This window comes from Anomaloglossus baeobatrachus, chromosome 5 (assembly GCF_048569485.1).
Source record: "Anomaloglossus baeobatrachus isolate aAnoBae1 chromosome 5, aAnoBae1.hap1, whole genome shotgun sequence".
Classification (NCBI taxonomy): Eukaryota; Metazoa; Chordata; class Amphibia; order Anura; family Aromobatidae; genus Anomaloglossus; species Anomaloglossus baeobatrachus.
In genome coordinates this window covers 5,858,682-5,879,800 of record NC_134357.1, presented here as the reverse complement: position 1 = coordinate 5,879,800, position 21,119 = coordinate 5,858,682, and the positions used below count along the sequence as shown (strand labels likewise).

The following is a 21,119-nucleotide window of genomic DNA, read 5'->3' as shown; positions in this document are numbered from 1 at the left end:
GGCACAACCTGGCATGGCTGACATTGCCCACCTGGCATGGCCGACACTGCCAACCTGGCACAGCCGACTGCCCACCTGGTACAACTTGGCACGGCTGACACTGTCCACCTGGCACAAATTGGCGCTGCCTGGCAAGACAGACACTGCCCACCTGGCACAACCTGGCACAGCCGACACGGCTGACACTGCCACCTTTGCGCAACCTGACACGGCAAACACTGCCCATGTGACACAACTGGGCACAGCCGAGCCGACACTGTGCCCAGAAGGCATTCTTCTTCTTCTTAGTCTCACATGTTTCAGCTCTTTACACTATAAATGCCCCCATATTTTTTATTTCCCCCAATCATCTCATATGGAGGGCCGCAGGATGAGCGGGTGCACATGGGAATGACAGAAATGAGACAGAGGACGGGAAGTCACCCGCACGCGAGCACTGAGCAGAGGCCGGCGCTTCCCTTCCAGGTATTTACATTTGGCCCCACTCGAAAACAAATTGAAAAAAAGAAAAGAGAAAAAAATGTTATAAATATACACAGAATAAAAAAGAAACAACTTTATCGACAACTAAATGTACAGACTCTCTGTAGAACACAAGACATGTCCAGAGTCAAGGGGGCGGGGTTATCAGATCGCGGCTGGAGTCACAGCCCCGCCCCCGAGGACACCAGAAAAAGCGATTATTTCCTCAGCTTCTTTCGTTCTTGTTATGGAGCGGCAAATTGAGATGAAGGAGCAGGTAGGAAAGTGAATAATATTCTTCATATGTAATATAGATTTATATAGAGATTAGTTTATTCAGGTCCATGAGGGGTGGAGCAGCTATGTCACCAGCAGGGCGGCGGCGGCGAGGAGGTGCGTCGTGCTCAGCAGCAGCAGCAGGCTGCACACACTGGACCACATGCCGGGGGCGTTGTTACCGGAGATGTGGCCGCTGGAGGATCTTTCCACAATGTTGTCTTTTCCAAGTGACTGCTGCAATAGACAAGGACATGTGCGTCAGTCAGGGGTTACTGTAAAGCAGAGCGCTGCGAATTAGGGGTTACAAAGGGTTAAGTTCCTGATATTTCTGTAAAGAAAAGTCCTACAAACCTCTAATGCACATGGGATCAGACACTGGGATGGGGCCATGATGGGGACATATACCAGGATGGGGCCATGATGGGATCATATATCAGGATGGGGCCATAATGGGGCCATATACTAGGATGGGCCATAATGGGGCTATATACTAGGATGGGGCCATAATAGGGACATATACCAGGATGGGGCCATAATGGGGACATATACCAGGATGGGGCCATGATGGGATCATATATCAGGATGGGGCCATAATGGGGCCATATACTAGGATGGGCCATAATGGGGCTATATACTAGGATGGGGCCATAATAGGGACATATACCAGGATGGGGCCATAATGGGGACATATACCAGGATGGGGCCATGATGGGATCATATATCAGGATGGGGCCATAATGGGGCCATATACTAGGATGGGCCATAATGGGGCTATATACTAGGATAGGGCCATAATGGAGACATATACTAGGATGGGGCCATAATAGGGACATATACCAGGATGGGGCCATAATGGGGACATATACCAGGATGGGGCCATAATGGGGACATATACCAGGATGGGGCCATAATGGGGACATATATCAGGACGGGGCCATGATGAGATTATACACCAGGATGTGGCCATAATGGGGCTATATACTAGGATGGGGCCATGATGGGGGCATACACCAGGATGGAGCCATATATCAGGATGGGGCAATGATGGGGACATATACCAGGATGGGGCCATGATGGGATGGGGCCATAATGGGGTCATATACTAGGATGGGCCATAATGGGCTTATATACTAGGATGGGGCCATAATGGGGACATACACCAGGATGGAGCCATATACCAGGATGGGGAAATGATAGGGACATATATCAGGATGGGGCCCTGATGGGATCATACACCAAGATGGGGCCATATACCAGGATGGGGCCATGATGGGATCATACACCAGGATGGGGCCATATACCAGGATGGGGCCATAATGGGATCATATACTAGGATGGGCCATAATTGGGCTAAATACTAGGATGGGGACATACACCAGGATGGAGCCATATATCAGGATGGGGCAATGATGGGGACATATACCAAGATGGGGCCATGATGGGATCATACACCAGGATGGGGCCATATACCAGGATGGGGCCATGATGGGATCATATATCAGGATGGGGCCATAATGGGGCCATATACTAGGATGGGCCATAATGGGGCTATATACTAGGATAGGGCCATAATGGAGACATATACTAGGATGGGGCCATAATAGGGACATATACCAGGATGGGGCCATAATGGGGACATATACCAGGATGGGGCCATAATGGTGACATATATCAGGACGGGGCCATGATGAGATTCTACACCAGGATGTGGCCATATACCAGGATGGGGCCATAATGGGGCTATATACTAGGATGGGGCCATGATGGGGGCATACACCAGGATGGAGCCATATATCAGGATGGGGCAATGATGGGGACATATACCAGGATGGGGCCATGATGGGATGGGGCCATAATGGGGTCATATACTAGGATGGGCCATAATGGGGCTATATACTAGGATGAGGCCATAATGGGGACATACACCAGGATGGAGCCATATACCAGGATGGGGAAATGATAGGGACATATATCAGGATGGGGCCATGATGGGATCATACACCAAGATGGGGCCATATACCAGGATGGGGCCATGATGGGATCATACACCAGGATGGGGCCATATACCAGGATGGGGCCATGATGGGATCATACACCAGGATGGGGCTATATACCAGGATGTGGCCATAATGGGGTCATATACTAGGATGGGCCATAATGGGGCTAAATACTAGGATGGGGCCATGATGGGGACATATACTAGGATGGGGATATATACCAGGATAGGGCCATGATGGGGACATATACCAGGATGGGGGAAATATTTATCAGGTAGTGGCTCAGGATGGGGGACATTAGTACAGGATAGGGGTCATTACTAGGGATGATTTAATACCTCATATATTCGGCTTCGCGAATATTTGCCGAATAGGTCGCTGCTATGCGACTATTTGCGAATATTCGATGCGCAATGTAAGTCTATGGGAAACCCGAATAACAAATATATGGAACTATTCGGGCTTCCCATAGACTTACACTGCACATCGAATATTCGCATAGCGGCGACCTATTCATTGGATATTCGCAAAGCCGAACATTTGAGGTATTGGATCATCCCCAGTCATTACTATACAAGGTAGAGGGGGGCAACTCATATGGATGTAAAATGCTACCATGGCGCATATATCTGACCACCATGGGGGGGCATCAGACTATTGTTGCGCCTCTGGCGCTGATGGTGCTGTGTGAGTCTCCCTGGCTGATGGTTTGTTACAATGTATCAGGTATTTTCCGGGTAACACGCGGCTCCTGACAGGCTCAGCTCTGCTACACCCGTGTATCCCCGAGGACGGTCCCTAATGAAGATGGAGGAGACTCTCCAGCAGGTGAGGCCGCTCTTACCTCCGCCAGGCACAGCTGAGGGTCCACAGAGTTGTTTGATTTTAGTTTTTGTGCCTGAAAAAAAAAAGTAAAAAGTAAAACTTTCAGTAATTGATGCGTTTGAGGGCTTTGATTAGCGGCAGACGTGTGCGGAGCGCGGCTCGCAGCGGAGAAACGGCGTCATCTTGACCTGTTCCTGAGGTACAAAGCTTTACTTAGTGATGGGATTCTAGTTGGTGAAATTAATGAGAACGGCAGAATCCGGGAGGCGCCGTCATCATCATCATCACCCGGGAGCGTAATTAGCGGCTCCGGCTCCTGACAGCTCATTATAACGACTGGACAAGATATTGACGGCGGCGGACGCAAAACGTCACCTTCTGAGCGTCGTCCTAGTAATTACTGATCGTCCGAAAACGAAAGAAAGTGACAACCCTCATCAGGGTCTGCGGGGAGCCGCCACAGGACGCCGTGGATAGAGGCCGCCGTGGATAGAGGCCACCGTGGATAGACGCAGCCGTGGATAGAGGCCGCCGTGTACAGAGGCCACCGTGGATAGAGGCCGCCGTGGATAGAAGCTGCCATGTATAGAGGCCGCCGTGGATAGAGGCCGCTGTGGATAGACGCAGCCATGGATAGAGGCCGCCGTGTACAGAGGCCGCCGTGTACAGAGGCCGCAGTGTACAGAGGCCGCAGTGTACAGAGGCCGCCGTCTACAGAGGCCGCCGTCTACAGAAGCCGCCGTGTACAGAGGCCGCCGTGTACAGAGGCCGCAGTGTACAGAGGCCGCAGTCTACAGAGGCCGCAGTCTACAGAGGCCGCAGTCTACAGAGGCCGCAGTCTACAGAGGCCGCAGTCTACAGAGGCCGCAGTCCACAGAGGCCGCCGTGTACACAGGCCGCCGTGTACACAGGCCGCAGTGTACAGAGGCCGCCGTGTACAGAGGCCACAGTGTACAGAGGCCGCCGTGTACAGAGGCCGCCGTGTACAGAGGCCGCCGTGTACAGAGGCCGCCGTGTACAGAGGCCGCCGTGTACAGAGGCCGCCGTGTACAGATGCCGCCGTGTACAGAGGCCGCAGTCTACAGAGGCCGCAGTCTACAGAGGCCGCAGTCTACAGAGGCCGCAGTCTACAGAGGCCGCCGTCTACTGAGGCCGCCGTCTACAGAGGCTGCCGTGTACACAGGCCGCCGTGTACACAGGCCGCAGTGTACAGAGGCCGCTGTGATACTGAATACATTGTGACTAGTGACGGGTGGACTCACAGATATCCAAGATCGCCCGGACTAACTGACCTTTAAAAAAAAATTCCGGTTCTGGCCTGGGAGTGATACCAGATATCTGGCCAGACACCGGTCCCCATATGAGTCTATGGGGACCCGAATCCGGCAAATAAAAGTGGTGGTAGAAGGGATAGGTCCAAGCGCACTGTACTTGCCGAGGCTCTGGCGTAACTGCTCCCGCGGCCGCTCATTCTCTTCCGGGGCCGCTCATTCTCTTCCGGGGCCGCTCATTCTCTTCCGGGGCCGCTCATGCTTTCCCCACCCACCGGCATCTGTGATTGGTTGCAGTCAGACGCGCCCCCACCCTGAGTGACAGCGAGTCAGACGATTGCTTCCAATCACAGACGCTGTGTGTGTGTCTATCATATAGTAAAGATAAATAAATAAAATAATTGGCGTAGGGTCCCCCCATGTTATGAGACCCCCCATTACTAATCTGTAATTGAAAGCAAATAAACACAAACACTGCAAAAATCCTTTACTTGGAATAAAATACAAAAAAACACCCTCTTTCACCCTTTATTAACCCCCAAAACACCCCTGCAGATCCGACATAATCCACACGAGGTCCCACAACGATTCAGCTCTGCTACATCTGAAGCTCACAGCGAGTGCCATAAAGCATGACCGCCCGCTGTGAGGTTCAGGCAGAGAATTAATGAGTCGTGTGCTCAGCGGTGCCGTCACTCAGATAAGTTGTGGTTACAGCTGCAGGCTCCCATGGTCGTCCATCTGTGATCGAAGGTAACCTGACCCCAGGTGACCTCAATGAACTTTCGCAGAGTTCACAGACCTGCACCCAATCTACACCTCATGGCAAAAAAAAGACATCAGTACCGCATGCGGTAAGATGCAGTAGTGTTGCTTTTTTTGCCAGGAAGTGTAGATTGGGTGCAGGAACATGGTGTAATAATTTCAGCACCAAATCTGCATCTCTTGTCCAAAAACCCTGCGGTTTTCTGCCAGGAGATGCAGGATTATTTTAGTGTTTGTCTTTATTTACTTTCATTTACAGTTTAGTGATGGGGGGGTCTAATAATCTAGGGCTTAGTGGTAACTGTGGGCTGTGATTAACCCCTCATTACCCCGATTGCCACCGTACCAAGGCAATTGGGAAGAGCCATGTAAAGTGCTGGGATTGTCGCTTTTAATGGATGCGGCAATTCTGTCAGCTGCAGGCTGCTATTTGTAGATTGGGGGGGGCCCAAAAACTGTGGGTCTCCCAAGCCTGAGAATACCAGCTGCCAACTGTTGGGCTTTATCATGGCTAGGTACCAAAACTGGGGAGGACCACACGCTGTTTTTTTTTTAAAATTATTTATAATAATAATAACAAAAAGAAAAAAAAAAAAGCTGCATGCGGTTCCTCTTATTTTGATACGCAGCCAAGATAAGCGCAGGGCTGGGGGCTTAGCCTGTAACCGTATGCTTTATCTGTGCTGGTATCGGAATATGGGGAAACCGAGCGTCAATTTATTAATTTATTTATTTTTACTGTACTCAGACAGTGTCTGTGATTGGAAGCGTCAGACGCTGTCACTCAGCGTGGGGCGCTGTCTGACTGCAACCAATCACAGACGTCGGTGGGTGGAGGAAGCAGTGCATATGCATGAGCCTAATGAGCAACCCCGGAAGTGAATGAGCGACCGCAGGAGCAGCAGGAGCAGTTACAGCCGCTCCAGAGACTTCGTAAGTATGAAGAGCTTGCTTTATTATTTTTTTCCTTTATTTTTCCAGGATTACAGTGTAATCAATACAGCTCGGTCTGCACCTTACACAATCCGGACAGTCACCATCACAGTCCACAACCGATATCAGTGGAGTGGAGCAGCGGATATCAGTCACATAGGATGTCATGACTGCACCAGCAGAATAGTGAGTGCAGCTCTGGAGTATAAAACAGGAGGTAACTCAGGATCAGTAATGTATGTACACAGTGACTGCACCAGCAGAATAGGGAGTGCAGCTCTGGAGTAATACAGGAGGTAACTCAGGATCAGTAATGTAATGTATGTACACAGTGACTGCACCAGCAGAATAGTGAGTGCAGCTCTGGAGTATAATACAGGAGGTAACTCAGGATCAGAAATGTATGTACACAGTGACTGCACCAGCAGAGTAGTGAGTGCAGCTCTGGAGTATAATACAGGAGGTTACTCAGGATCAGTAATGTAATGTGACCGGTGTAGTTATTGGGGTGCAGTCCAGGGTGCGGCCTGTCCCCTCTCACCTGTATGAGGTTGGCACACGCGGGCAGTCCGTTGTGTGTGGGGATTTCGTTGGTGAAGTGCATGTTGTCTGAGAAGGTGGAGTCCTTGGTTTTGGATCTGGAGAGCAGCGAGGAGGTGGTGCTGTGCACGGCCGGGTCCGGCTGCAGCTTCACGTCTGTCCCGTTCCCAAATGCCTGAATTGCATTTCCTAAACACACAAAAAAAAAAAAAACACAATAAAAAAACATTCAAAACCGTTAAAAACTTTCCTTAATATGATGTCTCAAGACTCCATGTACATAAAGAAAGGTGTATACGGATAGGTGTATACTGGAGCATGGAGCAGAGGTGTATACGGATAGGTGTATACTGGAGCATGGAGCAGAGGTGTATACGGATAGGTGTATACTGGAGCATGGAGCAGAGGTGTATACGGATAGGTATATACTGGGGCATGGAGCAGAGGTGTATACGGATAGGTGTATACTGGGGCATGGAGCAGAGGTGTATACGGATAGGTATATACTGGGGCATGGAGCAGAGGTGTATACGGATAGGTATATACTGGGGCATGGAGCAGAGGTGTATACGGATAGGTATATACTGGGGCATGGCGCAGAGGTGTATACGAATAGGTATATACTAGGGCATGGAGCAGAGGTGTATACGAATAGGTATATACTGGGGCATGGAGCAGAGGTGTATACGAATAGGTATATACTAGGGCATGGAGCAGAGGTGTATACGGATAGGTATATACTGGTGCATGGAGCAGAGGTGTATACGGATAGGTATATACTAGAGCATGGAGCAGAGGTGTATACGGATAGGTATATACTGGGGCATGAAGCAGAGGTCTAGGTAAGATATGGCGTCATGTACAATCAGTGGATGGAGCCGCCATTGACCGTTTTGACGGAAGGAACACAATGAGGTAAAGTCTGTGGACTCGGCTCGGAGCCGCTGCAGCATCTGCAGAATTACAGCAACAAAGCGAGTGCTGTAAAGTTTGAGCAGAGAAGTGTCAGTGATGCCGGCAGCCGCCGCCGCGCTCCGGGGGAAATCAGCGCCGCGCCTTCATCTTCCACCTTCTATAGCAAATGAATAGAAAACATTTTAATCAGGTCTTCAGGGACTCGGCGGCTCCATCGCAGGAAATCAGAGGCCGCTCTGTGCTCTGCACGAGGAGGAGATCCGCCTGATGGCAAAATGATCACGTCCGGGGATCCGAAACCGCAGCCCCTGATCCCCGACACTACAAAATCACAGGGGCTGCTGGTCGATCAGCATTAGACCCCTTCACACGTCAGTGATTCCGGTATGTATGATGCTGTTTTCATACATACCAGAATCACAGACATACGCAGATCCATTCAAAGCAATGGGTCTGCGCACACATCAGTGTTTTCACAGGGCCCATGTATTCCGCACACAGTGACATCACACGGACCGCACACGTGACATCAGTGTGACACGTGCCAGAGAAAACACGTGTCTGTGAAATAAAATGATTTTCTGCTGTCTCCTGCTTCCAGGCCCGCTCATTATGCTCATGAATAGTCACTGCACCACGGACCCGGAAGCAGCAGCAGCGCTGGAGACATCAGCACCACGGACGGCAGCATCGGGGACAGGTGAATAAAAAGTTCCTGCTCCTATCTCACGGAAAACACACGTGCCAAAATTACAGCACAAAGATACGCACCTTCAACATGGCCGTGTAAAATGTGTGTGTGTTTTCCACAGACATGTAAAAGAGGCCTTAGACACATACGTACTACAGAGACCCTGAAGGAAAGTGGCAGCCGAGCCGAGCCCCCGTCCCAAATCTCACACGACCATGCACAGAGCAAGATAGAAAAATCCCATAACAGCACCATGTCATCGACACCCCTCATCATCCTCCATGGCTGCCCCCTGACAGCGCCATGTCATTGAGACCCCTCATCATCCTCCAAGGCTGCCCCCTGACAGCGCCATGTCATTGACACCCCTCATCATCCTCCATGGCTGCTCCCTGACAGCGCCATGTCATTGACACCCCTCATCATCCTCCATGGCTGCCCCCTGACAGCGCCATGTCATTGAGACCCCTGATCATCCTCCATGGCTGTCCCCTGACAGCGCCATGTCATTGACACCCCTCATCATCCTCCATGGCTGCCCGCTGACAGCGCCATGTCATTGAGACCCCTCATCATCCTCCATGGCTGCCCGCTGACAGCGCCATGTCATTGAGACCCCTCATCATCCTCCATGGCTGCCCGCTGACAGCGCCATGTCATTGAGACCCCTGATCATCCTCCATGGCTGTCCCCTGACAGCGCCATGTCATTGACACCCCTCATCATCCTCCATGGCTGTTCCCTGACAGCGCCATGTCATTGAGACCCCTGATCATCCTCCATGGCTGTCCCCTGACAGCACCATGTCATTCAGACCCCTCATCATCCTGTGTGGTAGCTGGCCCTGTAAGGGGTGGTTGGCGTCACTAGATGAGGGCACTGTAATGGGCACCACTGTGAGCCTGAGCCCTGCCAACCTGAGCCCATTCTGCGGCTGGGCTTGCACCGGGGCAGCAGTTGGTCCATCAGGCCAGGTCTGCAGCTGGGGGCACACACCAGGGCTCTATCAACAGCTCCCTCATATCTCTGCTGTTTATAAAGTCCAGGGGTCCAGGACAAGGTGAGGTGAACCACGGGTACATCATTGCCATAACGTCCTGCTCCATGAAATATGGCGGCTGTGTGAGGCCTCTATGTCGCGGGCGGAGGAGGGGGCGCTGCGCTCACCCACTGCTCGGGTCCGGCTGCTGCTGCTCGGTGGTGGCTCGAGCGGTGGGCCGGATCCCGGGGACTCGAGCGGCGCTCCTCGCCCGTGAGTGAAAGGGGGTGGTTTGGGTTTAGGGATATTGTCCGTGACGCCACCCACGGTTGTGGTGAGGTTGTGACACCACCGCTGCTCTGGACGGGGATCCCGGGAGCGGTGACAGGGAGCAGCTTGGATGTTGTTTGCTCCCCTCCGTGGGTAGGGGGGGTTGGTTGTCCCGGGGCCCGGTGAGGGGTAGGGATGGATGGCAGGCGGGTTACGGGGCCTGGTGAGGTGCAGGGTCGCGGGGCAGCACCAGGCCAGGACAGGGTGAGGTGACCCACGGGTACATCATCACCTTAGCGTCCTGCTCCATGAAATATGGCGGCTATATGAGGCCTCTACGTCTCTCGGGCGGCGCCGGTCCAGGACAGGGTGAGGCGACCCACGGGTACATCATCACATAGCGTCCTGCTCCAGGAAATATGGCGGCTATATGAGGCCTCTACGTCTCACGGGCAGCACCAGGCCAGGACAAGGTGAGGCGACCCACAGGTACATCATCACCATAGCGTCCTGCTCCATGAAATATGGCGGCTATATGAGGCCTCTACGTCTCTCGGGCGGCGCCGGTCCAGGACGTGGAGGAATCGCTCTTCTTAATCCACATATCTATGAGCCGATTATAGAGATCATTATAACCTGCGCCATGTGTTGTTTTTTCGGGAATAAGCGGCGGTGGATTTTGCGCTTCGCGGCGATCGTTTTCCTCGGAGTCACCGGCATTGATTTCCATTTGGTAAATGTAGAGGAGCAGCAGAGTAAGGAGCGCCGGGCCCGGGAGCGGGGGGGATCATTAGCCATTAATTAGCAGCCGGTACCTCGCTCACACTTACTCAGGCAGACGTTATCCTTGAAGAAGTTGAGGAATTTCAAGCAGTCGTCGATGTAGTTTCCGCTGCTGCTGCAGTCGCACCAGGGGGAGACGCTGAGGCTGCTGGACTCAATGTAATTGGGGGTGATACCGGTGCCTGAAACCACAGAAAAAGCAGACGGTAAATCAACCACATCCCCTGGACCGCAGGTGCTATCACCAGTGACCGGGAGCTACAGGGAAAGCATAAGATCATGAGCAAGTGACTGGGATAATAAGCCGGGGACTCGTACATCATGTGCTGCCAGTAACCCTTGGTGGTACAGACGTGACAGTCGCTTTGTCTTCTGACGCCCAACACCCAGTACAGATGACATCTCAATGTATCCACACAACCTGCAACAATGTATCATCTTATATGTCGGGGGTTCCTACCGATGAGGCCGGAGTACGCCAGCAGGCACTCCGCGTAGTTCTCCTTCAGGCATCCGCTCACTGATCGCGGGTCCGGCTGACAGTCAGTGAGAAAATGAGCGAGACGAGATCTGTGATAGAAAACACAAGGGACACGTTAAAACCACGAGATGCAAACAATCAGGAAGGCATGGTGTCACGGATCACCGGAGGGGCCACGGATCACCGGAGGGGTCAAGGATCACCGGAGGTGTCATGAATTACCGGAGATGTCATGGATTACCGGAGGGGTCAAGGATCACCGGAGGGGTCACGGATCACCGGAGGGGTCATGGATTACCGGAGGGGTCACGAATTACTGGAGGGGTCACGGATCACCGGAGGGGTCACGGATCACCGGAGGGGTCATGGATCACCGGAGGGGTCACGGATCACCGGAGGGGTCATGGATCACCGGAGGGGTCACGGATCACCGGAGGGGTCATGGATTACCGGAGGGGTCACGAATTACTGGAGGGGTCACGGATCACCGGAGGGGTCACGGATCACCGGAGGGGTCATGGATCACCGGAGGGGTCAGATTCTGGATTACAGGGATATTACCCTCGCAGGGCCCCGGTGCTCCCGCCATCTACACCCCACTAGGCAATTATTGTACACAGCGGATAAATTTCTTCACTTTAATTTCTAATCTGAAGTGGAAATTGTGAAGAAACACGAGTCTTATTTGTTCCAATTTAGCCCTGAAGTAAATCACATTTATCCACAAACGCCGCGTCTGAATATCAATGAGCTGCCTTGTCAGGAAGGAAATGGACCGAAAATTCACCCTCATTTATCTGTAAACTGCGGAAAAATAACAGCATAAAAGAGGTCTACAAAGTATATACTATGAGGGTAGGTATAGAAGTATATTCACTAGTCACAGGATGAAGGTCAGATCACCCTCCCCCCCCCATCGCAGATCACTGTCCTCCTCCCATAAGAGATCACCATACTCGTCCCATTACAGATCACTGTCCTCCTCCCATCACATATCACAGTCCTCCTCCCATCACAGATCACCCTCCTCCCCCCCATCGCAGATCACCGTCCTCCTCCCATAAGAGATCACCATACTCGTCCCATTACAGATCACTGTCCTCCTCCCATCACAGATCACAGTCATCCTCCCATCACAGATCACAGTCCTCCTCCCATCACAGATCACAGTCCTCCTCCCATCACAGATCACAGTCCTCCTCCCATCACAGATCACAGTCCTCCTCCCATCACAGTCCCCCCCCCATCACAGATCACTGTCCTCCTCCCATAAGAGATCACCATACTCGTCCCATTACAGATCACTGTCCTCCTCCCATCACATATCACTGTCCTCCTCCCATCACAGGTCACAGTCATCCTCCCATCACAGATCACAGTCATCCTCCCATCACAGATCACAGTCCTCCTCCCATCACAGGTCACAGTCCTCCTCCCATCACAGATCACAGTCCTCCTCCCATCACAGATCACAGTCCTCCTCCCATCACAGATCACAGTCCTACTCCCATCACAGATCACAGTCCTCCTCCCATCACAGATCACCGTTCTCCTCCCATCACAGATCACAGTCCTCCTCCCATCACAGATCACAGTCCTCCTCCCATCACAGATCACAGTCCTCCTCCCATCACAGATCACCGTTCTCCTCCCATCACATATCACAGTCCTCCTCCCATCACAGATCACTGTCCTCCTCCCATCACATATCACTGTCCTCCTCCCATCACAGGTCACAGTCATCCTCCCATCACAGATCACAGTCATCCTCCCATCACAGATCACAGTCCTCCTCCCATCACAGGTCACAGTCCTCCTCCCATCACAGATCACAGTCCTCCTCCCATCACAGATCACCGTCCTCCTCCCATCACAGATCACAGTCCTACTCCCATCACAGATCACCGTCCTCCTCCCATCACAGATCACCATCCTCCTCCCATCACAGGTCACAGTCCTCCTCCCATCACAGATCACAGTCCTCCTCCCATCACATATCACTGTCCTCCTCCCATCACAGATCACAGTCCTACTCCCATCACAGATCACTGTTCTCCTCCCATCACATATCACCGTCCTCCCCCCCATCGCAGATCACTGTCCTCCTCCCATAAGAGATCACCATACTCGTCCCATTACAGATCACTGTCCTCCTCCTATCACAGATCACAGTCATCCTCCCATCACAGATCACAGTCATCCTCCCATCACAGATCACAGTCATCCTCCCATCACAGATCACAGTCCTCCTCCCATCACAGATCACAGTCCTCCTCCCATCACAGATCACAGTCCTCCTCCCATCACAGATCACAGTCCTCCTCCCATCACAGATCACAGTCCTCCTCCCATCACAGATCACAGTCCTCCTCCCATCACAGATCACAGTCCTCCTCCCATCACAGATCACAGTCCTCCTCCCATCACAGATCACAGTCCTCCTCCCATCACAGATCACTGTTCTCCTCCCATCACAGATCACAGTCCTCCTCCCATCACAGATCACAGTCCTCCTCCCATCACAGATCACAGTCCTCCTCCCATCACAGATCACAGTCCTCCTCCCATCACAGATCACAGTCCTCCTCCCATCACAGATCACAGTCCTCCTCCCATCACAGATCACAGTCCTCCTCCCATCACAGATCACCGTCCTCCTCCCATCACAGATCACAGTCCTCCTCCCATCACAGATCACAGTCCTCCTCCCATCACAGATCACAGTCCTCCTCCCATCACAGATCACAGTCCTCCTCCCATCACAGATCACAGTCCTCCTCCCATCACAGATCACCGTCCTCCTCCCATCACAGATCACAGTCCTCCTCCCATCACAGATCACAGTCCTCCTCCCATCACAGATCACAGTCCTCCTCCCATCACAGATCACAGTCCTCCTCCCATCACAGATCACAGTCCTCCTCCCATCACAGATCACAGTCCTCCTCCCATCACAGATCACAGTCCTCCTCCCATCACAGATCACAGTCCTCCTCCCATCACAGATCACAGTCCTCCTCCCATCACAGATCACAGTCCTCCTCCCATCACAGATCACAGTCCTCCTCCCATCACAGATCACAGTCCTCCTCCCATCACAGATCACTGTTCTCCTCCCATCACAGATCACAGTCCTCCTCCCATCACAGATCACAGTCCTCCTCCCATCACAGATCACAGTCCTCCTCCCATCACAGATCACAGTCCTCCTCCCATCACAGATCACAGTCCTACTCCCATCACAGATCACAGTCCTCCTCCCATCACAGATCACCGTCCTCCTCCCATCACAGATCACAGTCCTCCTCCCATCACAGATCACAGTCCTCCTCCCATCACAGATCACAGTCCTCCTCCCATCACAGATCACAGTCCTCCTCCCATCACAGATCACAGTCCTCCTCCCATCACAGATCACAGTCCTCCTCCCATCACAGATCACAGTCCTCCTCCCATCACAGATCACAGTCCTCCTCCCATCACAGATCACCGTCCTCCTCCCATCACAGATCACAGTCCTCCTCCCATCACAGATCACAGTCCTCCTCCCATCACAGATCACAGTCCTCCTCCCATCACAGATCACAGTCCTCCTCCCATCACAGATCACCGTCCTCCTCCCATCACAGATCACCGTCCTCCTCCCATCACAGGTCACAGTCCTCCTCCCATCACAGATCACAGTCCTACTCCCATCACAGATCACAGTCCTACTCCCATCACAGATCACAGTCCTACTCCCATCACAGATCACTGTTCTCCTCCCATCACATATCACAGTCCTCCTCCCATCACAGATCACCCTCCTCCCCCCCATCGCAGATCACTGTCCTCCTCCCATAAGAGATCACCATACTCGTCCCATCACAGATCACAGTCCTCCTCCCATCACAGATCACAGTCCTCCTCCCATCACAGATCACAGTCCTCCTCCCATCACAGATCACAGTCCTCCTCCCATCACAGATCACAGTCCTCCTCCCATCACAGATCACAGTCCTCCTCCCATCACAGATCACAGTCCTCCTCCCATCACAGATCACCGTCCTCCTCCCATCACAGATCACAGTCCTCCTCCCATCACAGATCACAGTCCTCCTCCCATCACAGATCACAGTCCTCCTCCCATCACAGATCACCGTCCTCCTCCCATCACAGATCACAGTCCTACTCCCATCACAGATCACTGTTCTCCTCCCATCACATATCACAGTCCTCCTCCCATCACAGATCACAGTCCTCCTCCCATCACAGATCACAGTCCTCCTCCCATCACAGATCACCGTCCTCCTCCCATCACAGATCACAGTCCTCCTCCCATCACAGATCACCGTCTTCCTCCCATCACAGATCACCGTCCTCCTCCCATCACAGATCACCGTTCTCCTCCCATCACATATCACAGTCCTCCTCCCATCACAGTCCTCCTCCCATCACAGATCACAGTCCTCCTCCCATCACAGATCACAGTCCTCCTCCCATCACAGATCACCGTCCTCCTCCCATTACAGATCACAGTCCTCCTCCCATCACAGATCACAGTCCTCCTCCCATCACAGATCACAGTCCTCCTCCCATCACAGATCACAGTCCTCCTCCCATAACAGATCACAGTCCTCCTCCCATCACAGATCACAGTCCTCCTCCCATCACAGATCACAGTCCTCCTCCCATCACAGATCACAGTCCTCCTCCCATCACAGATCACTGTCCTCCTCCCATCACAGATCACAGTCCTCCTCCCATCACAGATCACAGTCCTCCTCCCATCACAGATCACCGTCCTCCTCCCATTACAGATCACAGTCCTCCTCCCATCACAGATCACAGTCCTCCTCCCATCACAGATCACAGTCCTCCTCCCATCACAGATCACAGTCCTCCTCCCATAACAGATCACAGTCCTCCTCCCATCACAGATCACAGTCCTCCTCCCATCACAGATCACAGTCCTCCTCCCATCACAGATCACAGTCCTCCTCCCATCACAGATCACTGTCCTCCTCCCATCACAGATCACAGTCCTCCTCCCATTACAGATCACAGTCCTCCTCCCATCACAGATCACAGTCCTCCTCCCATCACAGATCACAGTCCTCCTCCCATCACAGATCACAGTCCTCCTCCCATCACAGATCACAGTCCTCCTCCCATCACAGATCACAGTCCTCCTCCCATCACAGATCACAGTCCTCCTCCCATTACAGATCACAGTCTTCCTCCCATCACAGATCACAGTCCTCCTCTCATCAGTCTTTGCCAGGACATTGATATGTGTGATTGTCGGTTGTGGCCAGTAATGTTAGTGGATTCGGCTTTTGATGACTGGCCCTACACAGAGCAGACAGGACGTGTGATGGGAGGAGGTGAGGGGTTAAATTTTGGGTAATGAGTACTTGGCCTGGGATATCTGGGGGCTCATTCATCTGGAGTGAAGAGTTTCTTCATGTTGACAATAAATGGTTGTAAATGGACTAAGAAGCTTTCATGTCCATTAATGTGTGGGCGGGGGAGGGGGCAGCGCCTGTTATATCCCCTCATTGATCAGTGAACACATGAAAAGGCATTAATGATCAAAGCCGAGGATAACCAGGCTGACTTCTGGGACCATTAGATGGTTACACAGTGGAGGCGGCCAAAATCTGCAAAACCCTCCCTGAAGTGGAAGAAGAAGGTGGCAGCCCCCAAAGCAGCCCAGAAAGTTAGCGGATCTGTGATATAGGGGAGACGTGGCCCTGCCGCTAAATTCACTTCAGGCAGCAAAAGCCGTAAATCCTCCCGGTGAGGCGGGAAACCCAATAGCCATGGAGTATGCTTCCTCACTGTTACACCTATGGGGCTCGCGTCATGACACAGATGATGTCGCACCCCCCTGACAAAGCAAAGGCCCAAAGGCAAGAGATTCGTGGCCTCTGCCCGGCCACTGAGGACCATTGTCCTAGTGTCCATTGTCCAAGTAGCTTTACGCCACGGGGATCCGCACTACAATGCGCAAGGAAGGAAGATCTCACATTCCACAACACCGGTGGTGGCCTCTGAACTGTCCGGGACCGGCTGGGGCCCATCATGGCGGAAACTCCGAGGGTGACAACCTGACAATGAGTAAAGACCTTAAACCGCATCCACTGTGTCAGCCCATCATTGATGGCGCCATCGCCCCGCGCTCCGGCGCCACCAGTCACTACCACCCGTCCTCCTCCCTGAGGCCCGCTCTACCTGTGGGGAGCCGAACCATCTGAGCTGCGACACCAACCGCCCCAGAGGACAGCACCCGCAGAGGCGGCTGATCCCTGTCCGCACACCACAGGTGGCGTCACGAGACAACTACTACTCCCAACATCCTCAACCCCTTCCTCCCATCCTCCATCCCTTCATGGACACCTCAGAGTCACGAAACCAGGCAGGGCCACCTGTGACATCCCCTGACCATCACCGGCCCGGTGCCGAGTATTCCCCAAGGCCCTCTGGGGTGCTCCATGTATGCAGTGGAAATACAGGGCGACTGAAGAGAAGAGAGCGCACAGAGTGAGCAGAAGCCGGGACACAGCCCGGACCTCCCGGGACAGCCCCGTACCTCCCGGGACACAGCCCGGACCTCCCGGGACAGCCCCGTACCTCACGGGACACAGCCCGGACCTCCCGGGACAGCCCCGGACTTCCCGGGACACAGCCCGGACCTCCCGGGACACAGCCTGGACCTCCCGGAACAGCCCAGTACCTCCCGGGACAGCCCAGTACCTCCCGGGACACAGCCCGGACCTCCCGGGACAGCCCCGGACTTCCCGGGACACAGCCTGGACCTCCCGGGACACAGCCTGGACCTCCCGGGACAGCCCAGTACCTCCCGGGACACAGCCCGGACCTCCCGGGACACAGCCCGGACCTCCCGGGACAGAGGGACAGTCCTGGAAATCAGAACAGTCCTACTGAATCAGGGAAGCTGAGAATGTAACCAGAACGGTCACAAAAGCAGACCCAGAATCGTCACATCAGCAGACCAGGAGACGCTGTGGCCCCGAGCCCGGTGCAGCCGGCTGCTGTTTGGGGTGACTTCCCCTTTAATACATGAGTGCAGCCGGCTGCTGTTTGGGGTGACTGCCCCTTTAATACATGAGTGCAGCCGATGATACAATGTAATGAGTTCTGCTTCGGTTTCCACCTTCCTCGGTAATGTATGGGAATGTTGGCCGCCTCCGCGGCTCTCCGCTTCATGTTCTTGCTTTGTTGGCGTCGTGTCCTCAGTCCCATTCGGTAATGGCAGTTTTGATGAAGCGGCCACCATCTGCTGCGAAGAAGACTTCATTTACTGTTGTCAGGAGCCACCGTCTGAGGCTGAAGATGAGAGTTTCCTCCTCTGGAGCCAGCCCCGTGCCAGTGACTGAGGGTCACACAGAGATCAGAGTCCTGGATCCCGGCCATGAGCGCAGTCTGCACACGGCGGCATCTATCAGATACACGGGCGAGAGTGCCGCAGTGAGGCCGCAACCGGCCCGGAGGCACGCAGCACATACTGCTGATAGAATATACAGAAAACTATGTGCTCCCCCCACACACACACATCCACACCAGAAGATTGTACACCGGGGCTGGAGGTCTTAAACCTTGGGGGCGAGGGGCCGGAGGTCTTACACCATGGGGACGAGGGGCCGGAGGAATTACACCCTGGGGGCGAGGGGCCAGATGTCTTACACCCTGGGGGCGAGGGGCCGGAGGTCTTACACCCTGGGGGCGAGGGGCCGGAGGTCTTACACCCTGGGGGCGAGGGGCCGGAGGTCTTACACCCTGGGGGCGAGGGGCCGGAGGTCTTACACCCTGGGGGCGAGGGGCCGGAGGTCTTACACCCTGGGGACGAGGGGCCGGAGGTCTTACACCCTGGGGACGAGGGGCCGGAGGTCTTACACCCTGGGGGCGAGGGGCCGGAGGTCTTACACCCTGGGGACGAGGGGCCGGAGGTCTTACACCCTGGGGACGAGGGGCCGGAGGTCTTACACCCTGGGGACGAGGGGCCGGAGGTCTTACACCCTGGGGACGAGGGGCCGGAGGTCTTACACCCTGGGGGCGAGGGGCCGGAGGTCTTACACCCTGGGGGCGAGGGGCCGGAGGTCTTACACCCTGGGGGCGAGGGGCCGGAGGTCTTACACCCTGGGGGCGAGGGGCCGGAGGTCTTACACCAGAGGCAATACGATGAGGAGAGATGAGGTATATCATCGGCTGTATTGCTGGTGACGTCCGCCGGGCACTGTTTATGCTGTGACGGGGGGGTTTTATGGTTCGTATCCCGGCCCCTCGCTCTCGCAGTGGCCATCGTTGGCCTCACTTATAATTGGCGTTTCATCTCTGTGTCATTTTATTGGAATTGTTTGGAGCGAGACATAAACTTCCTGCAATAATTTGCCGTTTCTGAGATAAGTCACTTTGTGACAATGTGTCAGGTCTCAGCAGACACGGGATGTCAGCGGAGATAATGATAATGCTGCACGGAAGGAAGGTATGGCTTCTCCCTGCCAACCATTAACCCCTCCCCCGCGGCGGCCATGTGTGCAGCCGCAGGTAATCGCTCCTGACATATCTGTGGATGATCTGTCATCTCCTTCCCTTGTGATTTAGGGGCGCTCCGCCCAGAGACACAGGGTGCGCTGACGGCTGAATCACTGTATAGAACTAGATACATAAAGAGAGCAGGGACCGGACTGAAGCCCGAGGATTAAAGAAGCAAAGACCTCCTGCCCCTCTCCACCATCTATAGACCCACAACCGCCACCACCGTGTCATCCTGCGTCTTCTCTACAATCCATGTATACAATATCCAGGGAGCTCTAGGGGCAGCAGACTGGCACTGAGCGCTGTCACTCTACATCACCAGCAATGACACCGAAATCCTCCGCACCGGCCAATGGGAGCAATCCGGGGACATAAAGACCTCAGTCACTACAGAATCAGCACCAAGACCACCAGCCTGCAGCCACAGGAGTCTGTCTACACCGCCACTACTACTGCCACCACCACCACTACCACCACCACTACTACTGCCACCGCCACCACCACCGCCACTACCACCACCACCGCCACTGCCACCACCACCACTACCACCACCACTACTACTGCCACCGCCACCACCACCGCCACTACCACCACCACTACTACTGCCACTACCACCACCACCGCCACTGTCACCACCACCACCAAAACCACTACTACTGCCATCGCCACTGCCACCACTATCACTGCCACTACCACCACCACTACTGCCACCACCACTGCCACCACCACTACCACCACTACTGCCACCGCCACTACCACCACCACTGCCACCACCACTACCACCGCCACTACCACCACCACTACTGCCACCACCACTGCCACCACCACTACCACCACCACTGCCACCACCACCACTACTGCCACTTCCACCACCACTGCCACTACTATCACCACCACCATCACTGCCACTACCACCGCCACTGCCACCACCACCGCCAATGCTACCGCCACTGCCACCGCTACTGCCATATGAGATACCAACCGGACTCTGTAAGATGAATCCACAGCAAGGGAGATAAGTGGTCACCTGGTGAAAATATCATTTGCCCTGTGCAGAAAATGAACCTGCAGGGGTGACGATGAGCAATAAAAGCAGAATAGTGACTGCAGCTCTGGAGGCGACTGGAGGATAAGACACAATGTAACAGCAGAATAGTGAGTGCAGCTCTGGAGGGGACTGGAGGATAAGACATGCTGTAACAGCAGAATAGTGCCTGTATAATGGCTCAGGGGTGCGTTCAGGTGACTATGAATTGTTCCGATCTCTGTGCCCAGACTGGCCGTGGTGTGACAGGGTCCTCTATTTTCGTGCAGCGCTCATCCTCGGGTCGGCCTGGTCAGTCTGTGCATCGTGATCTGATCTCGGAGCCATTAGATGGGGAATTTT

At 53.8% G+C, this 21,119-nt stretch overlaps 1 protein-coding gene across 1 annotated transcript in view; it reads right to left on the bottom strand.

Annotated features, from left to right (window-relative positions):
* Positions 1–541: 541 nt before the first annotated feature.
* The window catches only part of GFRA1 (GDNF family receptor alpha 1), a 156,230-nt gene continuing 135,652 nt past the window's right edge, over positions 542–21,119 (bottom strand). Inside the window, exons 5-9 of the mRNA XM_075348148.1 lie at positions 11,171–11,280; positions 10,758–10,892; positions 7,074–7,261; positions 3,583–3,636; positions 542–975 (exon numbers count right to left, since the gene is read on the bottom strand). Of these exons, the coding sequence (XP_075204263.1) occupies positions 823–975; positions 3,583–3,636; positions 7,074–7,261; positions 10,758–10,892; positions 11,171–11,280 (640 nt within the window). The 3' untranslated portion in view covers positions 542–822. The remainder of the gene's footprint in view (positions 976–3,582; positions 3,637–7,073; positions 7,262–10,757; positions 10,893–11,170; positions 11,281–21,119) is intronic.